This window comes from Ctenopharyngodon idella, chromosome 10, assembly GCF_019924925.1.
Source record: "Ctenopharyngodon idella isolate HZGC_01 chromosome 10, HZGC01, whole genome shotgun sequence".
In the NCBI taxonomy this organism is placed as follows: Eukaryota; Metazoa; Chordata; class Actinopteri; order Cypriniformes; family Xenocyprididae; genus Ctenopharyngodon; species Ctenopharyngodon idella.
Genome location: NC_067229.1, coordinates 8,859,206 through 8,883,074, shown reverse-complemented (window position 1 = coordinate 8,883,074; position 23,869 = coordinate 8,859,206). Strand labels below are relative to the sequence as shown.

General features: G+C 38.0%; 1 protein-coding gene across 2 annotated transcripts in view; it reads left to right on the top strand.

The window, feature by feature from the left end:
• Nucleotides 1-8,515, top strand: part of b3galt2 (UDP-Gal:betaGlcNAc beta 1,3-galactosyltransferase, polypeptide 2) — a 37,922-nt gene extending 29,407 nt beyond the window's left edge. The window contains exons 1-2 of one of the 2 annotated variants that reach the window (XM_051910614.1): nucleotides 1,484-2,157; nucleotides 6,274-8,515. In XM_051910614.1, coding sequence (XP_051766574.1) covers nucleotides 6,534-7,847 — 1,314 coding nt within the window. In that variant the 5' untranslated portion in view covers nucleotides 1,484-2,157; nucleotides 6,274-6,533 and the 3' untranslated portion in view covers nucleotides 7,848-8,515. Of the gene's footprint in view, nucleotides 1-1,483; nucleotides 2,158-6,273 lie in introns of those variants that run through there. The other variant, XM_051910615.1, reaches the window with a different exon arrangement.
• The last annotated feature ends 15,354 nt before the right edge of the window (nucleotides 8,516-23,869 follow it).

Here is a 23,869-nt window from a genome sequence, read left to right as displayed (position 1 = left end):
CGCACGTTTCAGTGCCCTGGAAGGATTCGCGATTGAGACAGCCCTTAAAATGGCTGACTCCCTGATCAGCGCCCTGACTACTGAACTAGGGAGCTGATTGAGACACACCCTGTATCATTAACTGTATCAGTAACAGTGCTAACGTTAGCCAAGCACTAATGTGAATGACTGATGTAACGTTAAAGTTTGTAAAACAAATCTTGCTCCATTCTTTATCATTACTCAAGAGTAGATGAACGACAGACAATCTGCATTAATGGACACAATTTTAGATAATAATGAGCCACACCTGATTTGCAGAAGTATTTCAGTAAGACAGTCATAATGTGAGTTAGCCGATTAGCCAAAGACTTAGCACAATATAAAACACAAAACTAAGTATTTTGAACACACAGTAGAAAATATATACATCAATAATTAATCATACTTACAGGCTGTGATTCTGAGGAGCAAGTTGGTCCAAATAAAGTGGCTATTGTCCTATCTTTATTGCTATTTTGTAAATCTCATTAAGACCACACTGAGATTTGAGAAGCAATCGTGAAAATGTTATTCTGCTGTTGTATCCCTGTGGTAATTTTAACCACTGACTCTTCACATCCTCATCCTTTGGGAGTGTTTACGAAGAGAATGTTGTATCAAAAAATGTGCTAGGTACAATGTACTTACTGTGTTCATGTTGTATTGCAAAACACTTTTGCTGCTATTGAGGTGGGATACGGGTAAGGTTAGAAACAGTTTTTGATGAAAAAAGTCATTGCTGGCTATGCAGGCCTCACTGAGCCATCGGATTTCAACAAAATTATCTTAATTTGCATTCCGAAGATTACCAAAGGTCTTACGGGTGTGGAACTGCATGAGGGTGAGTAATAAATGATATTATTTTCATTTTTGGGTGGACTAACCCTTTAAATGATAAATTTATTACATACTAGTAGTTAAAGACACTTAATATAAAGTGGAACCAAGGATTTTATAGTAATCATGGACAGCTTTAAAAGTAATTGTAAAATCATGGAAAATCGTCAAAAGATGTTGGAATCCTGTGAGAGAAATGGCAAATGAAAGACAGCAGAAAAAAAAAAAAAAAGAAGAAAAAAAAACACATGTTCACGTTTTTAAGCAAAAATGTTGTCACTAGCAGACATTTATGAATATGAAATATTTTGAAATGGGATTAATATGAATAGCAATACAAAATGTTTCGTTAGAATAAACGGCTAGTTTGAATGGTCGTCAATGGAGACAGATCCTTATTGCCCCATAATGTTGTAGTTACGACATCTACCAGCAGGGGCTAACTGTTGAAGCTAACCAGCCAAACCGTGGCCCCGTAGAGAGTTAAATTTATTCTTTTAGGAACTGAGGGTCTGTGTAGGTTTGGAGGGGAGGGGGGGGGGGGGGGGGGGGGGGGGGGGGGCAGTGGGAGTGGGAGTGATTCTAAATGGATCACGTGGGATTCTCCCCTAAGTAGGCAGTGACGTCGCAGGGCTCAGTCAGTCAGTCAGTGGAGCGGCGTCATTTCAACAGCTGCTTTCCCTCCCACTATCCCACCCCACACATCATTTGGAGAAGAGGACAGGCTTTGCTGTTTTCTCGTGCACTTCGGGGTCGTGTTCTGATAGACCAGGCACAGAGAGGCCTCTTGCAGCCGTTATTTTGACAGGAAGAACCCGCGAGAACCACCCTACTCGCGTGCAGCCGCTATTTCTCCCCGTTACTCCAGTGGACATACCTCATAATGACTGCAGACTCGCGACGTAGAATGTGACCGTTGAAGTTCGTTTCTTTAAAAAAAAAATAATAAATCTGTTGCCGCCTTCCGCTGCTGTATATATTTGTTAAGAAATTACAGGCATTTGCATTATCGGACGAAGAAGTAGCGGTCTCAGTGACAGTACCACAGACATTCATGGGAGATAAAGCCTAATGTGTACAGTGCCAGACAACAATAGCTCCTGACAGATGGAAGGAGGGGTTTTGCTCCACGAATTCAAGATGGAAAACGAGGGAATGAGCTTAAGTTCTTGTGAGTAACACGGGGGGAAGTGAAGAGGTGGTTTATCGTCGGTTTTTTGGTAGTGCTGGAGGGAATGATGGCGCGCGGTGCGGGTCGACAGACGGCGCGCGCATCTTTCCACTCTCTCACAGAGTGAGGTAGGTCTCAAAATATAGATATCTCAATAAAATGTTGTTGTTTTTTCTTCTTCGTCTAAGTACTCTTTGCTGTGCTTTAAGAGTAACAGTCTTAATTATAAACACCATAATGCATACTGAGGAAGAAAACGGATCAGTAAATAGTTCATCACTAAGTTGTGTAAACAGGATGGACATAAATAAAGGACATTTGATTCAAATGCTTGACTACTGTCTACACCAGAAGTCGAAAAGAAAAGAAAACACACACACACACTTGGGTCTTAAATTGTCATTTTTGTAGTAATTTAACCAAGAAAAAAAAATAAAAATGTAACAGGAAATGCGACAGCTACTAGCTGTTAAAGTGCCCCAGAAATGGTTGCGGTGTGGCATGGAAACACCACAGCTGCCTGGACTTTTGCAAGCTGACCACCACCCATGGCTTACTACTCTGCTCGAAAGCACTTTTAAGCTGTGGTTAAAATATAAAAGATCAGATTGGACTTGGCCCCCATGCTCTCAAAGCATTTCCTGTCAAGTCTTTCTTCCAGTCACCCAGGTAATAAAACCTTGAGAACAAAATGTGAATACTAGCAGAAAAACTTAGTGCTTTTTTTTTTTTTTTTTTTTTTTTTTTAAAGTAGGGTCTTTTAATAAAATTAATGCATCAAATATGTTACAGTTCATTAAAAGTGCTGTAACATTGTTCAGCAGGGATGCTGGTAGATTGTGACAGCAATGTGCATGAATCAACAAACCTATTTGCTCTCATGGGAGATAAGACGTCACATTAGTCACATAAGCCTTATGACATGAAAACAATCAAAACAACCTGCTGAAGTATGCAAGGGCCAAGATGTATGCTGGTATGCTCCAAGTATCTTGTACAGATTATTCTGCAATAATGTGTTTTTAATAATTTGGCCACAATTCTCTTTCAGCTGAATTGGGGGGGGGATGGTATTCATCTCAGTCCAAGTTGGATGACAGATGCTCTGAGAATAAAATGTTTTGAGCTTCATCCTAACGATATGTGATTCATTAAATTCGCCTTTCAAAGGAACATTCGCAAACTTCTGAATGAGGTTTAGAAAGACCCTGGCATTTGAGTAATGGATGTAATTATATTTCAAACTAATATGTACCAGTAAGGGCCATAGTACATGGTTTAAGAAAACATTAAAATGTGGTGTCAGATGTAGTATATAAATAAACAGCCGTCAAAGTGTAGGACACTTGGTAAGTGTTTTCACATTGGATACTCAATGTCAAATTAATTTCTCCAGGGAGAATCACTAGTGCATATGGAGATTTATTGAATCTGGTGCGAATATGTTGTGATTGTACATTGCGTTTATTGCCCTCCATTTATTATTTGTTTAATGTCATCCAGAATGTTGATGTCCAGTTTTTCAGTTTTTTAAGTTTATTATATTTTTATTTATTATTTTTGCATCAATCTGTATGCTCAGATTAAGGCAATATGTTTCTTTAACTCTACACACATATACTTTACAAAAACATTAATATGCAATGCAAATTATTCACATTATTGGGCTCACAAATGGATGTCATTGCAAATGTGAATCCTTTTTAGAGAGGTATGCAACCTTTTACTCATTAAATTGAAACCAACATTTACATAGATAGTCCATAGAAAATAAAAATGTAACAGTGCATTGGTTATGAGTGAAATGTTCTGAAAAATCCTAAGCAAAAACCTGTGGGAGCTGTGCGTTAAAAGCTCCTGCATTTATTATTGAAGGGTACACTGATTGCCGAGTTATGCTGATCTCCATCATAATAACTTTGTTTGCAGGTGTTTCCTATTAGAAGTCTAATAGTCTCATGTTGCTCCTCTAATTGCTGACCGCTGTGGCCACATCACGCTTCTAATTTACGTAACTGTATGAAATGCAAACTGAAATGAAAGCAGCTGATTTTAGGAATTCTCTCTGTCATTAACAAATACATACACATTTATTTATTCTCATGTTCATCCAAACAAGCATGTGTGCTAGCTTGACAGAAAACAAAAACACCTAGCACCAAGTGAGTGCAGCACATAGCGTTCTCTAGTGAGGCTCTCATTACAAGATATCAAATGGATGACAAAGGAAACCTTTGGAGCATTTCATTCGCTCTGTTCTGAAGTGTGTTAACCTTTAAAGTAAAGCCAGGCTTAGCCTCTTTCCATCTTACTGTAATTGCCCACGCTGGGTGAGCACATTTGGTTGAAAAGGTTATCATCCTCTGATCCAGCTGTTGCAACAAAATAGGGCACAATCCAAAGAGAAACATTTAGGTGGTAGTTAGAATAATAGCACATGGAACTGTCCACAAATACGGTACAAAATATGGCCTGGAATTTTTTTTTTTAACAATAAATCAGTGAAAGGAGACGATCAAAAATGCTGATCGTCAGCCTCAGGCCGTCACACTAAATGTTAGTTGAGCTGTGGATTATGTTATATGAGGTTTACGCATTTTTGCAACCCTTTTACCATTATTTGGGACGTGTGTAAATCAAGTTTAACATCCTAATTTGCACTTTTTTTTTTCTTTTTTTTTTTTTTTACACGAATAAACCAGTATTAATTATGTTACCATTTACAGTCAGTAAAATTTTTTTTAAAGAAATTAATACTTTTATTCAAGCACATTAAATTGATTAACAGTAACAAGACATTTGTAGTCTTACAAAATACGTCTGTTTCAAATAAATGCTGTTATTTTGCACTTTACATTCATCAAAGAATCCTGAGAAGAAAAAAAAAAAATCAATGAAAATATTAAGCAGCACAACTGTTTTCAACACTGATAATAAGAAGGATCATGTGACACTGAAGACTGGAGTAATGAATGCTAAAAATTCTGGCAATGATGTAATGAGATACAGTAATATTCAGATATTTTATTTGTTTACAATTACCTATTTTTCATGGTATGTTAATCAGAATCAGAATGAGCTTTATTCACCAAGTGTGCGCAGACACGCAGAATTTGTTGTGGTTTCCAGGAGCGCTAAGTACATAACACAAGAGAATAGGAAGAACATTTAAATAAGTAAGATGAATAAAAAGAATGAATAAATTAAAAACAATAAAGTAATATACATTTAGATCAGAAGAATTATGTACTGATTTGCATATTATGTACTGTGTATACAACCGTATAAATAGAAATATGTTTTTACATAGTATCTATTTATTGCCTAAATCTCAGCTAGCATAAACATCATTAGAGTACTGAATTATGAATTATAAAAACAGGTAGTAATGCTATGTTGGATAATAGTTTACAAAATATAGTTCTCACAACAAAAAATGCTTTTATGGAAAGTAATGCATTTTTGTCATAGAACATTTAGGAGCACTTCCTCCTCAGATGCTTTCAAAATGAGTCCAAACAAAACATGACTTTCAGAAACAAGACCTCTGCTTTGCCTTTGTAATCATTTCCTTCTATTTTTGATCCCCATTACTTGGCAGAGGTTCTAGAATCTAATAACCCCCAGTGTGAGAAAGCAATGGTTAAGAGAGGAAATTGCTAGCAGGGAGGCCTATCCCTCTGGTGCAGTGTTGATAAGTTTAAGGTTGAGGGTGAATAAGGGGTGAGGGCTGTTATCACTCGCAGCTTCTGGCTGCGGATCCTGCAACACTGCTTGCTGGAGCCTGAAAATTCATTTTGACGGATGCTTCCCCTTTCTGGCTGTTAGAGTGCATCTGGGTGGGGAGGTGGCTTGGAGGGCCTCTGAGGCAGCAGTGTTCACACTGAATGCCATGTTGCGCAAACCTGCAATTTAAACTCTCACGCAGGGCAGTAAAGGTTAGCTCATGATATGCAGAGACCCCTGTTAGCAATCTCCCCCACAGTGTTGCCATGCACAGCAAATGTAGGAGACTGAAAAATCATAACATTACTGGTGTAGAGAGAAGGTTTGAGCTGTCATAAACCTTGTTTGTTATGAAAATCACAAATCAATTTGCAGGTAATGCCACTTGCCAACATTAGTACTACTATATTAGTAGTTTATGGCTCATCAATATAATTTAAGATCTTCTGCTATCCATTTTACATTATCCATGAGACACCACCCAGTATTATTCATTGTTTTTCTCTTCTCATTCTTAGATCACAGAGACATCAGTCTGAGGAAGCAGCCGTCCTTCAGAAGGAAACTGGCCCAAAGCATGACCGTCTGTCACTGGGGAGGGTCAGAGAATCGCATTCCTGCAACTCTCATGAACAGTTTGTCATCTCCCTCGTAGGTCCACCTGCGGCCCTGAACACACCCATCTGCCAGCTCAGATAACCCTCAGGCTGTTTGCAACACATGTTTGATGTGATTGGTTGTGACCGCCGCGCTTTGCTAAGCAGCCCCACTCTACATCATGCAGTGGCGTCGGCGACACTGCTGCCCCATCAAGATGACCTGGAATGTCAAGCGGTCACTCTTCCGCACACATGTAGCAGGCCTTCTCTCGCTGGCCTCACTCTTCGCCCTCTTTCTCATCTACTGCCACCAGGATTTGCTGCAGGGCCGGAGTTGGTTGCGAGACAACCCTTTGGTTTACACCATGCGGGGTTTGCGCCCCCACAAGGAGCGTGCAAAGGGAAACCAAAGCTCACTGCGAAGCCTCTGGAAAGACAATACTTATGTGCTCCCCAAACCGTCTGTTAACTTCAATTTGAGTTCTCACCAGGCTGAGATCACTGCCCGGGGGATTGTGGGACTGGCGATCTCGCCGAGCAGCAACCACTCAAACACCAACAGCAACACCAAGAGCTTGCACAGGGAAATGGGAGTGGGAGGACGTCTGGCAGCCCAGCCTTATCACTGGCTGCTTAATGAGCCCTACAAGTGCAACGAAAGCAGTCCCTTCCTGGTTTTGCTAATTGCTGCGGAGCCGAGGCAGCTGGAGGCAAGGAACGCCATCAGACAGACCTGGGGCAACGAGAGCGTGGCCATGGGTTATGGGTTCGTGCGGCTCTTTCTGCTGGGAAGGATACCTAATGCGTATCCTCAGAGCTCCATTGACGAGGAGAGCTTGCAGTACCATGACATCATCCAGCAGGACTTCTTGGACACCTATTACAACCTTACCATCAAGACGCTAATGGGCATGAGCTGGGTTGCCCGCTATTGCCCGCACGCTCGTTATGTCATGAAGACGGACAGTGACATGTTTGTCAACACAGAATATCTCATCCAAAAGCTGCTAAAGCCAAACATGGCACCTCGACAGAATTACTTCACAGGCTACCTAATGAGAGGCTATGCTCCCAACCGCAACAAGGACAGTAAGTGGTACATGCCACCAGAGCTGTATTCCAGCGAGAGATACCCTATCTTTTGCTCCGGTACGGGCTATGTATTCTCGGGGGACATGGCTGCGAAAATCTACAACGCCTCGTTGAGTATCCGTCGCCTTCATCTCGAGGATGTGTATGTGGGAATCTGCCTGGCAAAGCTGCGGATCGACCCAGTGCCACCACCGAATGAGTTTCTCTTCAACCACTGGAGAGTGTCGTACTCCAGCTGCAAATACAGTCACCTGATCACCTCTCACCAGTTCCAGCCCAACGAACTCATGAAATACTGGAATCACTTGCAAAGCAACAAGCACAATCCTTGCCTTAACATGGCGAAGGATAAGAGTGGGCGACCGCGCCATAGGAAATTGCAGTGGGAAGGTCTTCGGTGATTAGCCAGGGCTCAGGGGTGCAATAGTGTTACCACAGCATGTGCAAATTTCAGCAGTTTATGAGGTAGGGAACAGCACAGTGTTTTTTGGTATTGTCAATTAAAACTATTTTTTTAATTTCAGAGAGATGTTATGTATTGTAAACCTGTCTTTTTAAAGGGAAGTGAAAGACATTTATGTGTGCAGTATCTAGCATGCACAACAAAAATAAAATGATGGTGATACCACCATTTTCAGGTGCCAATTAACCAAGACATATTAAGAGGTTGCTGAACTTCATCTTCAAGCTAATGCTTGAGTGATATTACTAAGGGCCAATTTTATTGAGATCCTCACTGTTTCTGTATACAAAAGAAGAAAAATTGGGAATATCATATGGTGGTGTATCTGTACTGTGACATATTTCATTGATTCTCAGAGATGTCCACCCCTGACATTATGAGATGATGTTGAATTTTCTATCTACCTAATACCTGCAAAAGGTTTACAGTAACCAAACCAAATTAAAAACAGTATGTATAAAAGATAATATATGAAATTTAACTGCATCATAGATGTCAGATATGATTAAAATAATATTTTTCAAAGCTTTACATTGACTAAATATACAGGTCTGCCCTTGATGAGGGTAAGTTAAAAATATTTATTAAATGTATTTCTTAAGCCTATTGTCTCGGAGTTGTGGTCTCTTTCAGTGTTATTCAAATAATGTGACATTGTCTAAATAATGTATTACTCGACATGAGCTGAAACCTAATTTTACAATGTGATTATTTAGGTCAGATACATTTCACTTAAAGGGATAGTTCACCCCAAAATTATCCAATGATTTACTTACCCTCAAGCCATCCTAGGTGTATTGTTTCAGACAAACACAATCTGAGATATATTTAAAAAATATCCTGGCTCTTCCAAGATTTATAATGTTAGTGAATAGGGGGGCGAAAAAAATGCATCCATCCATCCATCCATCATAAAAAAAATCCATATGGCTCGAGGGGGTTAATAAAGGCCTTCTGAAGCGAAACGATGGGTTTTTGTAAGAAAAATATCCATATTTAAAACTTTACAAATTCAAATAACTAGCTTCTGGCAGAGGACTGTACACATACCGCGCAAGTTGACTTGCACCACAAGAGTAACCCCTGACATGATGTATGACGGATGTAGTAGTAAAGTAAGCTTAGACTCCTCTCGCGGTTTAAACAAATAGGGCTGTGCAACAAACTCAAGCTCCTCTTCTCTTATATCGAAATTCTCCAACATTTCTCTTTAAAAATTCTAGTTATAGACTTCTAATTCATGACCGGTGTTTTATTTTGCTCTATCCTCTGCACTTCCGTGTTCGTCATCGCGTCATGCGTCAGGTCAGGGGTTACTCTTCGGCCGCAAATCGGTGCGTGCAGCCATCTGCCAGAAGCTAGTTATTAAAGTTAATAAAGCTTTAAATATGGATAATTTTCTTACAAAAACCCATCGCTTCGCTTCAGAAGGCCTTTATTAACCCCCTGGAGCCATATGGATTATTTTCTATGATTGATGGATGCATTTTTGGGGGCTTCAAAATCTCGCCCCCCATTCACTACCATTATAAATCTGGGAAGAGCCAGGATATTTTTAAATATATCTCTGATTGTGTTAGTCTGAAAGGAGATAGTATGGCTTGAGCTTGAGTAAATCATGGTATAATTTCATTTTTTGGGTGAACTATCCCTTTAAGAAATACAACAAAATTGTCACAAATAACACACAAATAGCTAATGCAAAACATGAAGAGTTGAAACTCTTACCTCAGTGACCCCTAAGAAATTGTCATCAGCATAGTACTGAAAAGAAATCTGACAGGAGAATTTAAATCTGAAAAAATAAACATAACTACTAATAATTCACTTCTAATTGACTTTTACAGACAGTTGCACCCTTCATTTGCAAAATTAAAAATGTCTTCGTTGTCAAAATTTGCATAATTCATGCAAATTTAAAAACATTATGGAGAAATATCAACATTCAAATCACCATTATGTACTCATTAAATTAAAATGAGGCTTGAAAAATCCTAGAATCAGTCCCCAGATGGACACGAAGACTAATGCGTTAATGATAAAGTAGATAGTGTTGCTCTGGGTCAAAATATATAATTAGTAGGGGGGGGGGGCTTCACAACACATTAGCAGAGAGTAATCCAATTAAATTGACAGTGGCAACATTTGAAGGGTTTATTTATCATTTTCATTACTCATTTGTCAGTCTAATTTTAATTAACCACATATTCGAGTGACTACGATAAGTGCTAGATGCAGAGTTTGTGCATCAATTACAGGTGACTCAGAAGACATTTCGATGTACCCGTCTTAAATCATAAGCTCTTGAGTTTCACAATATAACAATTATTGACTTTGACAGAGAAAACAGTTACTGTTTTGAAGATAAAAGACGGAACTTTACTCTAGAGCAAGAATGGAATAATTTATTTGCATGCTCTTGAGATTGAGATATAAATATTGTAACAAAAATAGGAAGTGCCAAAGACTAATGTAACCTAGCAAACATGTTTATGAACTGAGAATTATGTAGAGAAATGTAATGTAAAACAGATAATTTGTGAATTTTATGAGTCATGTGGACTATACATACATTTCTACATTTAGATGTGACAAGGTAACACTTAAAAAGTGCAAATTGTCCTGAGTATCAGGAGATTTCCAGGACCTCATTGCTTTAGACCCTAAAACCCACTAAGAATTATTTTCTTGCTAGACAGAAGTTAATTCGCACAGCAACGTGCAATTCCAGTGCAATGCAATCCATTAAATCCTCATCTGTTGTTAAGCATTTATCTCCCTCAATTAATAGGAATCAAAGTCGTGGCCAAGGGCGAGAGAATATAACAAACAGAAGCAGCTTTTATTCCGCCGTGCCCTGTGCAATCAGAGAAAGATTAGCACACTTCATCCACAACACTTTGTCCCACTGATTTAGCAGAGAGAGAGAAACCGAGAAAAAAAAATAACTGGGGGCGAGTGATGAATGAACAGGAAAGAGGCTGTGACTGATCAGTATTGAAAACCTGTGCTGCTCTAAACATGTGAAAAGTGAACCTGGGAAAAGAACTCTGATGTCCACCATGATGGAGTGGGTCGCCAAAAGCCCGGACCCAGAGACGTGTTTCCAGAAATATAGCGAGTACCAGAGTATGATGAATGTCTCACTGAAATTCTCACTGAATTAGCAGGGTCTAATTTTGTCATTTTTAGACATGCAGACAAAGCAAACTCAGCTCATTATTCATGAAAATGTTGATTTTCAGAAATAGCAAACTCGCTCCATTATCAGGTGCTGTCAATATCAAGTCTAAAAATATTTTTTGCAGATGTTTTGAAGTAACTTAATACCCTGAGTCCACATTATGCCTTATTGTAATCTATGCTTTTGAGGTGTTGGCTCTTTACGGAGCCCCTAAAGGGACGTGGTGGTGGAAAAAATTTGGGATGAGAGGACTTTTTTTTTTTTTTTTTTAAATCTATGAAAAAAAAATATATATATTTTCATAACTTTGTGAAAGATATTTGCATTTCCTTGTTATAAGCTTGGCCAAACACTGCCTCTTTAATGTCCCGCTGGCTGACAGTAGTGTTTCAGTTAGTTCCATACGTTAACAATGCACACAAATAATGCGCGGTTCATAGAGTTTGAACTTGTTGGACTCAAATATAAAGAAATGCAGTCAGTGCTTAAGTCAAGGAGTTCAGTACAGTTGGCAATATATTCACAAATTCAAACTTCCCAGATCAATAACTCGTGAGCTAAACGTTGTTAAAACACATGCAGCTACTTCCAATCATACTAACCCAGACAATGGGCTACAACAACACAATTTTCCACAAATGTGCTTCATAATAAATTGGTCTCTATGAGCAGGCGGCGGAGAGACTTTGCGAGGGAACGCAAAAGTTTTGCAAAAAAGATTTGAAAAAAAAAAAAAATAAAAAATATATATATATATATATATATATATTTCCTCCCATCCCAATTTGTTTCCATCACCACGTCCCTTTAGGGGCTCCGTAGCTCTTTGCATGTGGAAACAGGTGAGGAATTCACAGTGTTTTGTATTTGCTGAAAAGCAACCACTGTTGAGTCACGCAGAGTGGCGTTTCAATAAATAAGATAACAAGACCTGTTGTGTGAGTAAATGTACCTGTTTTAACCAAAATATCTGCCAAGTCGGATCAGGTAGAACACTTTTCCCTCACAAGGCTACCAGACCATGAAAAGTATATAACGCCCAAAAACATCCTAAAGAATTTCAGTCAATTTATCTAAACCCACTTTCCTCATTAACTCAGTCATTTTCACTCAAATTGCAAATGGGAGCAACATGTGAATATAAACCTTGGAATACTATATTGGAGTCAATAACATGATGAGTAGATGGCTCTTTTTTTTTTTTTCTCTGGATCTAACAATTTATTCAAAAAATCATTAATATGCAATTGATAGATACAGTAACTTCAATGCACCTCTTTTACGATGAGCATGTTTTTCATTTCTGAATTCTGAATATTAATTTTGATATTTTTGGCAGTGAAAAGGGTGATAATGTGCAACTGTCCTGATATTAAAATGAGGAATAACAGCTTGATTAAATGAATGGAATTCTTGAAAAGAAAAACCGATTAAGTAGTTTGGGATAATTTTTTATCCTTATTTCTTAAAAAAAAAAAAAAAAAAAAGTACATTAAACAAATACCATAAATACATCTATCTATTATTATTTTCAGTCGTATCCGACTCAGTGATTCTATGGCCATCTCTTGCCATACGAGAGAGGCTGTTCATGCATTTTCTTGGCAATGATTTTTCCGCGGTAGGTTGCCAGGTCTTTCCCCAGCCCTCACCATCCTCACCATTACATGGCTTGGGTCTCTCACACACACACTCCAACCTACAGACAATTTACTGTCTCCAATTTACATGTACTACTTTTTCTTTCTTTTTTTTTTGCTTTTTTTTTTTTTTTTTGCTTTTTTTGTGGTATTGTGGGGGAAACCACAAAACCCGGAGGAAACTAGGGCTGGGTATTGACACAATTTTCATGATTCCATTAAATTTCTATTCACATGCTTGCGATTTGATTTGAATCGATTCCGATTTCGATTCGATTTGATTCAATATCGATTATTTTGGATGTAGTATATCAGTTACAGTACATGGCAAATTTTCTAGAGGAAAAACATTTCTCAACTAATGCTGTAAACTACACATGGGAGTCAGTTATTTATATACAAACACTTAAATTATACTCAATAATGTTTTTATAATAAATAAAGTTTAGAATTACATTTCTACTGCAATTCGTTTTTTTTTTTTAAATATAAACATCTGAATCGTGGCTGTCATAATTGATTTATTCAAACATGCATTAAATATTGAAGAACATTAAAAATTATAATGAATATGTAATGGTGCATAGCTATATTTATCAGAATGCTGCTCTCTAGAGTTCATTTTTCTAGCTGACTGAGTTTATGGTCAGTGAATATGTTTGTTCTGAGGTAAATGTGACGTTACATTTGTTTGTTTACAAGCTGTTTATTGACTTGTTTCCGAGATTGAAACACTGATTGAGCTATTACAAAAGACATGATACAGATTTCGGTAAGTTGTACTGTATATTTTAACATACCTTCAGATGTTTAGTCATGTTAATTTCGCGCTGTAACTGGTATTAAAGCGGAGAAGAGGATAAGTTCACATGCGCTCCGTGCTGCCGCTTCTCTTTAACTGAGGCGCTACAGCGATCTGTCACGCCACATTAAACAGCGCCAAAACGGTATTTATCTCATAATAAGATGGATGTCATTTGAAATCTGAGACTTTCCTTCATATCAAAAGTAACAAAGCTCAAAGATTATTGCAATTTATTGGATGGGAGGCGCGCTACATGTTCTGTTCATTCATCAACTGAAAACAGACTAGACTAATCGATTCTTGGGATTTAAGAATCGATATCGGTTCGTAAAAATGAGAATCGATTAAAATCGAGAAATCAATATTTTTTACCCAGCCCTAGAGGAAACCCACGCACACAGGGAGAACATGCAAACTCCACACAGCATCGACACTGTGCAGCCCCATTAATACATACATTATAACAAATACACTCTGAACTTGGCAAGTTTCATCTAGATTTCTTTTTTTCATGGACACTCTTATTTGCTATTGACCTTGTCATTTAGGAGATGAATAACCTGCAGTAGAACTGAGCAATGCAGGATTACTTTTCTGCAACAAATCCAATTCTATTACATTCTTGACCTGATAGAACAATATTGGTGTGGATGTTTGCCAAAGTAGAGGGAAGATAGTCCTAGACCAGCACTTAAGACCATCTCCTTTAAGGAGCAACACTGCACAATTTCTCTGACCAGTAATGGCTATGTTTTCCAGAAGATGTCCAAATGGAAAAATCAATGTGTTGATCTGTTTTGAGGTGTAGAAGCTGAGAAGGACTTGCTTTCATGATAGCAACACTGCTATAAAGGGCTCTTGAAAAAGCTGACGAGGAACAGACCCCAATGCTATTTTTGACGCAGCAACAAAAGCCCATCCTTTATAACCCTCATACCCCTGTATCTGTTAAAACACAACAAGTAAACAAGCTTTAGGTCCAACATAATGGCCTCTTGTGGCCATTTGTTACTTCTGGCTAAATGACTTGCTGCCTCAGAGGATCATTCACACAATATGAACCCTTTGTAACCCAATGACAAGCTCACATTGATTACATTTTTTTTTTTTTTTTTTTCATCAAATGTCAACGACGACTGATGGCTGACATTTGTTGTAAATATTCCAAACAATGGCCTTCTTTCACAATGTCCTGATTCCAGCACCGGATAGACAGGGTGATGGAATACAACTGATTATCATGGACGATGTGTGGCGGTTATCAAAACCAAACGCACAAGAGATCTTCATCAACAGAAGATTATTTACAATTAGCACAATTAATGAGTGCCTATCTTTGTGTAATTTCTCATATGCACTAACTCAGAAGCAATTTTACACAAGATATTAGATAGTAAATAGCTATAAGATGAGATTTCATATATTTGGTTCCTCATAATTTAGCAGAAAGTGGACACTTTTTATACATTTTTGTGGCAAAAAGGTGTCCATACTGCAACATGAAAAGGCATACAAGCATATTTCGCAATCAGTTGTTAATTATTCATAAATACTGCATATTCATAAATATTGAATAAATAATCATTTGAATCTGACTCAAACCTTGTATTTGACATCCATTTTCATTGAAGACTGTTAGTTATACAACAACAAACATCTTGAAAATGACTCTTGGTTCTTTCTTTTTATCTGTTTAATTAAAACCTAACAGATATCCTCACATTTATGACATTAAAATCACATCTTTGCACATCTGGATAAGAAATAAGCTATAAAATGTTTGATATTCCAAAGATTTTGTTGGCACAGTGGTTCAAACACTTCAAGTTCGCATGAATTTTTTATTGTGCTTTCGATTGATTTAGTGGTCCACAGAGTCTGTGCCAAAGTGACAAACCCTGACCATTTCTGTTTACAGTGAATTCATAATTCATGAAGCATAATATTAATGTGAACTTGAGATCATCATAATAGTTCAAACTCTTTGAGAACACCCTGAACAATCACATAAATGAAAAATCCTCACAATATGTTAATATTTTCCTGATGACACATGTTCTGATATACTTGACTGCTCTGCTTTGAAAACTCCCAAAAGGAAGAACCCCTGCTATTCTCAGCTGTCATTTATCTAATTGGAAAAGCATATTAATCTTAAAAAAAAGGCATGCCTTGGAGGATCTGAAAGCTTTAAATCTCACTTCCCATGACACACTGTTTGTAAGAGTGCACACAGTAACCACAGACCCCTCAACAAATTCAAGCTGTCAACTCCAGCAAGACTCCAGGGTTGACTGCTTCCCTAGCATGTGTAATATAACCAGATAGACAGCCAGTATGTCAATCTAGTATGTCATTCAGAACTTGAGGAAGGCATCAGGGGTTCCCTTGAGGTCTGTAAAAGGCCTCTAATGTCCACAGCTTTCATTATGCGGTCTAGAGGGATTTCACTTAAGCTTGTTGATAAGTGAGACGCAGGAACCGTATCAAGAACAGTTCAAACAAGTTCAGTCATGTACTAAATGTCATAAAATGTTTAAAAAAAATTTATGATTTTTCAAAAAGGAAGGAACTGAAGTAAACAATTATAAGGAAGTTCTTCTTCAACAGTTTGCAGTTTTGGGCAAGTGGACTTTTAACAAATAAACTTTCTTACAACATATCCTTTCTAGTTAGTCCAACATATACATACATCCAGAGTTGGGGAAAGTTACAATATTATGTTACTCCCTACAAAAGTAACTAATTGCATTACTTTTTACAGAAAATAATGTGTTACATTACTTTTTCTGACCGGGGTTTGTTTGTTTTATAAAAAAAAAAAAAAAAAAAAAAAAAAAGTTTTGGCAAATGTGAAGGAAATGCTAATTCATGCATGTATATTAGAGGGCACAGCTCAAACAAACCTTTCAGTTGTGCTGCCATTCTGGATTGCAGAAGAATAGGATGAAGAGGAAAGTTCAACACTCTTATTTCAACCATTTTTACTTATTAGTATGGTTGAATTTGATCTTCGAAGGTCAGCAGCAGACATTGGTTGAAGGATTAGTTCACTTTAAAATGAAAATTACCCCAAGCTTTACTCACCCTCAAGCCATTCTAGGTGTACAGGTGCTGGTCATATAATTAGAATATCATCAAAAATTTGATTTATTTCACTAATTCCATTCAAAAAGTGAAACTTGTATATTATATTCATTCATTACACACAGACTGATATATTTCAAATGTTTATTTCTTTTAATTTTGATGATTATAACTGACAACTAAGGAAAATCCCAAATTCAGTATCTCAGAAAATTAGAATATTGTGAAAAGGTTCAATATTGAAGACACCTGGTGCCACACTCTAATCAGCTAATTAGCTCAAAACACCTGCAAAGGCCTTTAAATGGTCTCTCAGTCTAGTTCTGTAGGCTACACAATCATGGGGAAGACTGCTGACTTGACAGTTGTCCAAAAGACGACCATTGACACCTTGCACAAGGAGGGCAAGACACAAAAGGTCATTGCAAAAGAGGCTGGCTGTTCACAGAGCTCTGTGTCCAAGCACATTAATAGAGAGGCGAAGGGAAGGAAAAGATGTGGTAGAAAAAAGTGTACAAGCAATAGGGATAACCGCACCCTGGAAAGGATTGTGAAACAAAACCCATTCAAAAATGTGGGGGAGATTCACAAAGAGTGGACTGCAGCTGGAGTCAGTGCTTCAAGAACCACTACACACAGACGTATGCAAGACATGGGTTTCAGCTGTCGCATTCCTTGTGTCAAGCCACTCTTGAACAACAGGCAGTGTCAGAAGAGTCTGGCCTGGGCTAAAGACAAAAAGCACTGGACTGCTGCTGAGTGGTCCAAAGTTGTGTTCTCTGATGAAAGTAAATTTTGCATTTCCTTTGGAAATCAGGGTCCCAGAGTCTGGAGGAAGAGAGGAGAGGCACACAATCCATGTTGCTTGAGGTCCAGTGTAAAGTATCCACAGTCAGTGATGGTTTGGGGTGCCATGTCATCTGCTGGTGTTGGTCCACTGTGTTTTCTGAGGTCCAAGGTCAACGCAGCCGTATACCAGGAAGTTTTAGAGCACTTCATGCTTCCTGCTGCTGACCAACTTTATGGAGATGCAGATTTCATTTTCCAACAGGACTTGGCACCTGCACACAGTGCCAAAGCTACCAGTACCTGGTTTAAGGACCATGGTATCCCTGTTCTTAATTGGCCAGCAAACTCGCCTGACCTTAACCCCATAGAAAATCTATGGGGTATTGTGAAGAGGAAGATGCGATATGCCAGACCCAACAATGCAGAAGAGCTGAAGGCCACTATCAGAGCAACCTGGGCTCTTATAACACCTGAGCAGTGCCACAGACTGATCGACTCCATACCACGCCGCATTGCTGCAGTAATTCAGGCAAAAGGAGCCCCAACTAAGTATTGAGTGCTGTACATGCTCATACTTTTCATGTTCATACTTTTCAGTTGGCCAAGATTTCTAAAAATCCTTTCTTTGTATTGGTCTTACGTAATATTCTAATTTTCTGAGATACTGAATTTGGGATTTTCCTTAGTTGTCAGTTATAATCATCAAAATGAAAAGAAATAAACATTTGAAATATATCAGTCTGTGTGTAATGAATGAATATAATATACAAGTTTCATTTTTTGAATGGAATTAGTGAAATAAATCAACTTTTTGATGATATTCTAATTATATGACCAGCACCTGTATATGACGGTCTTCTTTCTGATGAACACAATCGGAGTTATATTAATAAATATCCTGATGCATCCAAGCTTTATAATGGCAGTGAACGGGACCAATGAGTATGAAGCTGAAGAAAATGCATCCATCCATCATAAACGTACCCCACACGGCTCCGGGGGGTTAATAAAGGCCTTCTGAAGTGATGCGTTTGTGTAAGAAAAATATCCATATTTAACAAGTTATAAAGTAAAATATCTAGCTTCCGCCAGACAGCCTTCCGTATTCAACTATGTTTTTTTGTAAGTTGAATACGGAAGGTATAGGACGTAGCATAAGCCTTTTGAACTGCGAGAGGCGTTACACTTCCTTCACAAGTTGAATATGGAAGGCGGTCTGGCGGAAGCTAGATATTTTACTTTATAACTTGTTAAATATAGATATTTTTCTTACACAAACGCATCGCTTCACTTCAGAAGGCCTTTATTAACCCCCCGGAGCCGTGTGGAGTATGTTTATGATGGATGGATGCACTTTCTTCAGCTTCATACTCGTTGGTCCCGTTCACTGGCATTATAAACCTTGGATGCGTCAGGATATTTATTAATATAACTCCGATTGTGTTCATCAGAAAGAAGAAAGTCATATACACCTAGGATGGCTTGAGGGTGAGTAAAGCTTAGGATAATGTTCATTTTAAAGTTTATACATAAGTTTATCCATACATAAAGTATATTTGTATTATTTAACATTTCATTATTGCAGGTTTGCTTAAAATTCTGAGTTTGCATTTTGAGGAATACTGAATCTGTTGTTGTGCAAGTGAGATGAGTAAATGCATGCTCACATTTAAATACCCATCATGTTCACACAGCGCACACAATGCCTCTGCACTTACTCCCAATTTCACTCAACATGGAGACAGGAGAGCAATACATGGGAAAACAAAGTAACTTGGGTTTGAAAAAGTAACTCAGATATTTTGTAAATTTAAAAGTAATGTGTTACTTTATTAGTTACTTCAAAAAAGTAATCTGATTACACACTTTGCGTTACTTGTAATGCATTACCCCCAAAACTGAATACATTCTGTAGTATAATTCTGTACAGTATAATTCTGTAGTTTTTTTTTTTTTTGTTCTGATATATAATAATAATAATAATAATAATAGTTCAATAATTCTGGGAAAGTTGGTTGTGATGTAAAAATTGGCACCACAACTGAGGGAAACGTGCAAAAATGTATACAAGTCATATTCACACAATTAAATTTCCAATATTTATTATTATTTCAGTTTAAAGATGTAATATTTTCATAGTTCTGAGACTTAAGATTGAAAATCTGTAAATTGATTGATTTGTCTGTTTATTTATTTACTTCCATAAAGTATAAGCAACGTAAAAATGCATCTGCTTCAGCATCACTTATGGCTGTTTCCACCTCTTTTATAGACACTTTCATTCTATTGTTTTTCCTCAGATTCACCGTTCGTGAGGTGGCTGTTGCAGAAGCACTTGATTAATTTCCTTAATCTACTCCAGATATAGTTCCACACACAGTTAAAAAGCCAATCGCAAGCTTATCCTGGCCCCTTCCCATTTCTCCATGTCGCAGAAGCAGAACTTATTACTATGCACGGCAACCTTTGTTTTGCGAGGTCAGGCTCCAGAGGTGCAGGCAGGGTACGAAGCTCACCATCTTTCCTCTCCATCCTCCCCTCCACTCTTGCATATAATGAAGTCAACTGTTTGAAAAAGGAAATGGCACCGTTCTTGGTTTTATGATAATTGGCCCATCTGTCTTTCCATAAATAAAGCGGATCAGCTCAATGTGTTTGCAGCGGGCGCTGGTGGGAAGCGGGGCAGGGCGCATCCAGGAATGACAGGGAAAACAAATGACTTCCTCCACTCTGCAGGCGCGGATTCTTCAGGCATGAACATGGCGAACGCGTCAGTGAGAGGCGGCTGTTTTTGAACACATCTTACCCTGCATTAGGAGATCACAATAGCGCAATAGGCATTTGAAATGCACGTCTGTGGAGCAAACCGCTATTCTTGGCTGTTTATCTCGAGAGCGATGTTCATGGGTGGGTGACGGCTTCAAATCTGTAAGCCAGAGGGAAGACAGTTGGGTGCAGGTAGCCTTGGTGTTCTGATCAACCAAAGGCTCCAGAGTAACTGGGCTGTTGCATTGCCATGGTAACCAACCACTGATCTGCCAAGTTGTGGTGGAGGGGAGTGGCAGTGACAGAGAAAGTGACAGACACATCACAGTGCACAGGAGGCGAGGAAGAGTGTAAGAAAGACAGAAAGAGAGAATGAAATATCAAATGGAGAAAGACACCTATGGTAGACCGTGTGGGAAGAAAAGGAGAATGTTGAACAATGTATGGGTGAACTAACCCTTTAAGGGACAATATTTGGCCCTTGATGTGCATTTTTCACACTTTAATGTTTTAAATAAAAATGTTCAATAAACAAATATGCAATGATTGTAAAAACATAAGGATACTTTTAAATATTCAACTAAAACTGCAAGTAGGTGGGGGTAAGTCACTGTCTTAATGAGTGAACCATCGAGCCTTTCATTCATTCAGTAATAAAGCAAGTGGCTGTATTTATGAATGAGTCATTGAATCATTGACTCGATTCATTCAAAGCCGCAGATTCATTCACAAAACACCGCTGTGTGTTCCAGTTCTGCGGTGGGATTTTTGGAACTATTATTTCACTGCAAAATAGAGCAAACAATACTAACAATACTGTGTTTAAAATGTACATCACTTAATATTATCGCTTTGGTTGTTAAACTGTTGTATAAAATCAATGTCACATTTGCATTTGTATGGATATTTCGGGGAAAAAAATGCATTCATGCTCGTAGAATATATAAGAACTCACACCGGATATGCTTTTGTATCGAAGACAGACTTAAATCGATCTCTATGCACAGTCTGTGTCTGTATTATGTTCTTCATGCTAGTAAGTGCTAAATCCCCACTTTTACAAAAGAATACAGAGAACGGCAGTAATGTAGTGTGATTTTCTAAGGCAAAACTCAGCATTTTGTTCTCCTACCCCCTCTGTCACCTCACGAACCACTGTCGTAGAAGAAGCCACACTGCAGGACAGCGCCTCAAAACTTCCAGAAACACTGCCAGGTAAAATGTGATCACAATGGTCATTAATCAGCTGTCAGTGAACATGTCAAACTAGTGATCAAAGACTACAGATTTTAGCCTAGGATCAGAGGAGTCTTTGGCCACGTACACACTGCAGCTAAATTCGTTTGTCAGTTCACCTTTTAGTGCTTAATCACGTTCTGTACAAACACAGTTCAGTAAAATACGGGAGTTACAACTGAATTAACTCCCGAAAAATACAGGTAGTGACAACCGCATTTACAGAAATTCGACGCAGTCATTGTGTACGGAACCGAACTGAACAACTTGTCGTTAATGACGTTAGGGTGCAGCGGAAATTCTGTATGCGCGGTGAATCACAGGGCAAGCACGAGCCTTGACTCATTCGTGTTGCCAGATCTTGCTAGAAAAATAAGTGAACAAGAACAAGCCTATAATAAACTGAAATAAATCCAAATGCTTTATGCTGAAAATAAGACCAAAATATCGCGATTCGTGTCTGCTCACTTTAATAACTCCTTAAACCTGTTTGCTTAATGAGACAAGCTTAAACAAGCCCAAAAACGCTTATAATGAGTGATCATGGCAACACAGAAAGAGCGCACTCTGTGAAACACGCTGTACAAGCATAAACAAGACACGACGCCTCCGTCGACTGTGTTTAGTTAAATTGTCACTGTAGTTTTTAGTTTTTGTCACTGTAATATACTTTGGTCACAATAACGGAAACCAAACACGAGAGACGGCAGAACATTGCTATGGTTTCCAAGCTGTCAATCATCGCAGTTTCGAGAGCGAGTCGTGTTCCGTACACACATGTAACTATAATTTAGTGGATTCACTCCCGCATTTAAATGCGGTTGTCACTCCTGAAACTTACAGTGTGTACGTGGCCTTTTAGGATTTGCAAAGTTAGTCTCAGACGGCCAAATCGTGGCCAAAATCGTGCAGTGTGCACCCGGCTTCATTCGCTACAGGGAAATAACTAGAAGAATAATAAAAGTGTTGTAAATGGTCAAATTATTTGAGCTACAAATGTTTTGAAGGAGTTCACCCTTTAAAAAGATGTATTGCACAAACACATCCTTTTTTGAACAATTTCCTTATTTTATCACAAAAAAACAGAAACGGAGTAGCTAAACTATAGTAACACTTCATTTTTCATTGTCTTTGTTTCATGTTATATGTACTAATTGTAATAACAGTAAAATAAGAATAATTACTTGTAACTAACACTAAACCAAACCTAATCCTAACTGTGAAGTTAGTTCTGTGAAATCCACACTGTAAAAATGACTAAGTTGGTAAAACTCAAAAAATTTGTCGGATAGCACTTACTGAATGAGTACAGCTATATAAAACATTTAACATACTTGTTCTCAAACCAAGCCATATGCACCACTTGTCACCATGATGGTAATGCTGTATTTATATTTAGTCTAGAGAAATGTTAAACGTTAAAAGAAACGTGGCAGTCACACGTTAAATGGTAAAGGGGGAAACTTGCTTGTCATTTAACTCTGAAGTGTTTAACTGAAAAAAAGATTATTGAAGCCCTGATAAGGAGTTGCTGCAAGGTCAACGCAATTCCTGGCTGAGATAAAGTAGTCAAGCTGTTAGTGGGCAGCAGGAGTCTCTGAAGCCAACTGATAAAAAGCACCAACGCTGAGGATGCTGAACGTTTTGGGTGGAAAGGTAATGATAACATAGATGGGCCTTTAGATCCAGGCCACCTATTTGGAGGGGAAATGAAGGGCTGACAAGTCAAGTGACAGATTGATACGATTGAGAATACTTTCAAAGCGTACATATAGTATGAAGACAAGATGGTTTATCTAGTATATTTCAGGTCTCAGCTTCCTCCTCCATTTAGGGTTCTTATTTATTTATTTTTGTAGAACTACACAAACTGTAGTTCCTGATGTGCCTGTCATATATGTGTGTCTGTCTCTTGAACATACTGATGTTATTTTAATTTAATCTATTTACCATGTTAGCTCTGCCACTTTCCTTTTGGTTTTTCTTCATTTAGGAGAAGTTGGTTTCTAAATTACAATTTCTAAATTCTAATCTTTGCTTTAAAAATAAGCATGTGTATTTTACTCAATTAATGCATTATTTGAATATTTATTGGATTATTTTAATATTACATTTTATTTAATCTCAACACATGTAACACCAGCAAATTTTAAGCATTTTGTTCATAAGAGATGTTGATTTTGCTAGTTTTTCCTATTTATTATTAGTGCTGTCAAATCAATTTATCGCGATTAATCGCATCTAACATAAAAGTTTGTACATACTTGTGTTCAAAGTATTTACAAACTTTATAATGTTAGATGCGATTAGTTAGGATTAATTGATTTGACAGCAATAATTGTCATTAAGTGACTTTATTTTTTATATCACAATTAATCGTGTACCTGTCCACGACCAAAGTTATTTGTTTTGAGCTTTTATTGAGTTGCATGCAAAAAAAAAGGGAAAAAAAA